Source organism: Gossypium arboreum, chromosome 4 (genome assembly GCF_025698485.1).
Source record: "Gossypium arboreum isolate Shixiya-1 chromosome 4, ASM2569848v2, whole genome shotgun sequence".
In the NCBI taxonomy this organism is placed as follows: Eukaryota; Viridiplantae; Streptophyta; class Magnoliopsida; order Malvales; family Malvaceae; genus Gossypium; species Gossypium arboreum.
In genome coordinates, this window is record NC_069073.1 from 11987722 (window position 1) to 11989162 (window position 1441).

Here is a 1441-nt window from a genome sequence, read left to right on the forward strand (position 1 = left end):
AAAATGAAACTGAAATTGAACAGTAGCATCAACTTCAGTAGCTGCATGTACTTCATCCGGAAATACTACAGCAGCTTGATCTTCATACTTCATCCACATAACTTGGACTGTATGTACTTTGTGTGTTGTAAGTGCGGCTTGATCTGCTTCTTCATACTTCATCCGCATAACTTATGTTGCATGGTCTGCTCCTTGGTTGCTTTATCTGCTGCATGCATGCCAACTTTAACACTCCTCCTTAGCTTGCATGCTGCATAGTTCTGACTGATCCCTTTACAACCAGCCTTGATTTGAGTTTGTTCAAGCTACCATCAGCATTTTTCTTGGCTCGAAACACCCTATTCACTCTAATAACCTTCTTGTTGGCTGGTCTTAGAACTAAATCCCAAGTTTGATTCTTGTTAATCATGCTCATCTCATCGAGCATAGCCTACTTCCATCCTTGTTACGCTTCAGCTTCTTCAAAACAGCATGGTTCAATAGTAGCTACTTCAGCTTTTTCATAAATCTCAGCCAAAGGTCTAGTGCTTCTGACTGGTTTATCATCAATGTCCATTTCAGGACCATTTTGATCAGCTTCAGCTTGATCTATTGCAAGATCTTCAGAGACTTTATCTTTGATGCTACAATCGAATTTCTTAGAATCTCGAGTTCTTTTCGAAGGAACCTTTTCATTAACTTCAACAGTTTCCCGAGCTTTAGGCTTATTGGTCTTATTTTTCAGCTCTTGTTGTGCTTCTTTCTTTGCAGCTTCTGCTGAAGCCAACTGGTCTTTGAGATTATTTAGCTCTTCTTGTGCTTGCCCTAGTTGAGATTCTAAATTTGCAATATTAGTGCCAAGCTTCTTTTGGTTCAATTGATCAAATTGTATAGCACCTTTTAGTGAACGACGATATCCAAGCTTAGGATTACTACGATCAGTAATGGGTCGATGATGCAAAGGTTCTGAATTAGAACTCAATGGCCTAGCCTGATACGTCCTTCGAGGAGATTGCCTTTGTGGCATGTCCACAACAAAGCTTTTGTCAGCCCTTGTTACTGACATGAGCTTGGATCCATTTGAATCACTGATCAGACATTCTTTGCTTTTGAATACTACTGAATATCCTTTTCAAGCAGCTGAGCAATGCTAAGCAAGTTTCTATCAATATCAGGCACAAACAAGACATTTGTAACAAGTTTGGTACTTGTAGGAGTGTCTATCAGAACATCTCCTTTGCCTTCAGCTTTGATGAAGAGTCCATTTCCAACCTTCACCCATGTTTTGAAGCTTCTGTCAATTGACTTGAAAATAGCAGCATTAGGGGTCATGTGGTTTGTGCAACCACTGTCAATTAGCCATCCTTTTGTGGCTTTTCTTTTGGTAGATGAGCAAGAGACAGCAAAGGCTTGTTCTTCTTGATCACTTTCTTCTTCTACCACTTGAGCTTTAGCTCTGGGC

At 40.2% G+C, this 1441-nt stretch overlaps 1 protein-coding gene across 1 annotated transcript; it reads right to left on the minus strand.

The window, feature by feature from the left end:
• Positions 1-445: 445 nt before the first annotated feature.
• On the minus strand, positions 446-1045 carry LOC108458511 (interactor of constitutive active ROPs 4-like). Its single transcript, XM_017757935.1, has one exon. It carries the CDS (start codon positions 1043-1045, stop codon positions 446-448), a length of 600 nt encoding a protein of 199 aa, XP_017613424.1.
• Positions 1046-1441: the final 396 nt, after the last annotated feature.

Bases quoted from the DNA above. Each gene is read 5' to 3' on its own strand.
- LOC108458511 (XM_017757935.1), bottom strand. From the start codon at position 1,045: ATGTCAGTAACAAGGGCTGACAAAAGCTTTGTTGTGGACATGCCACAA.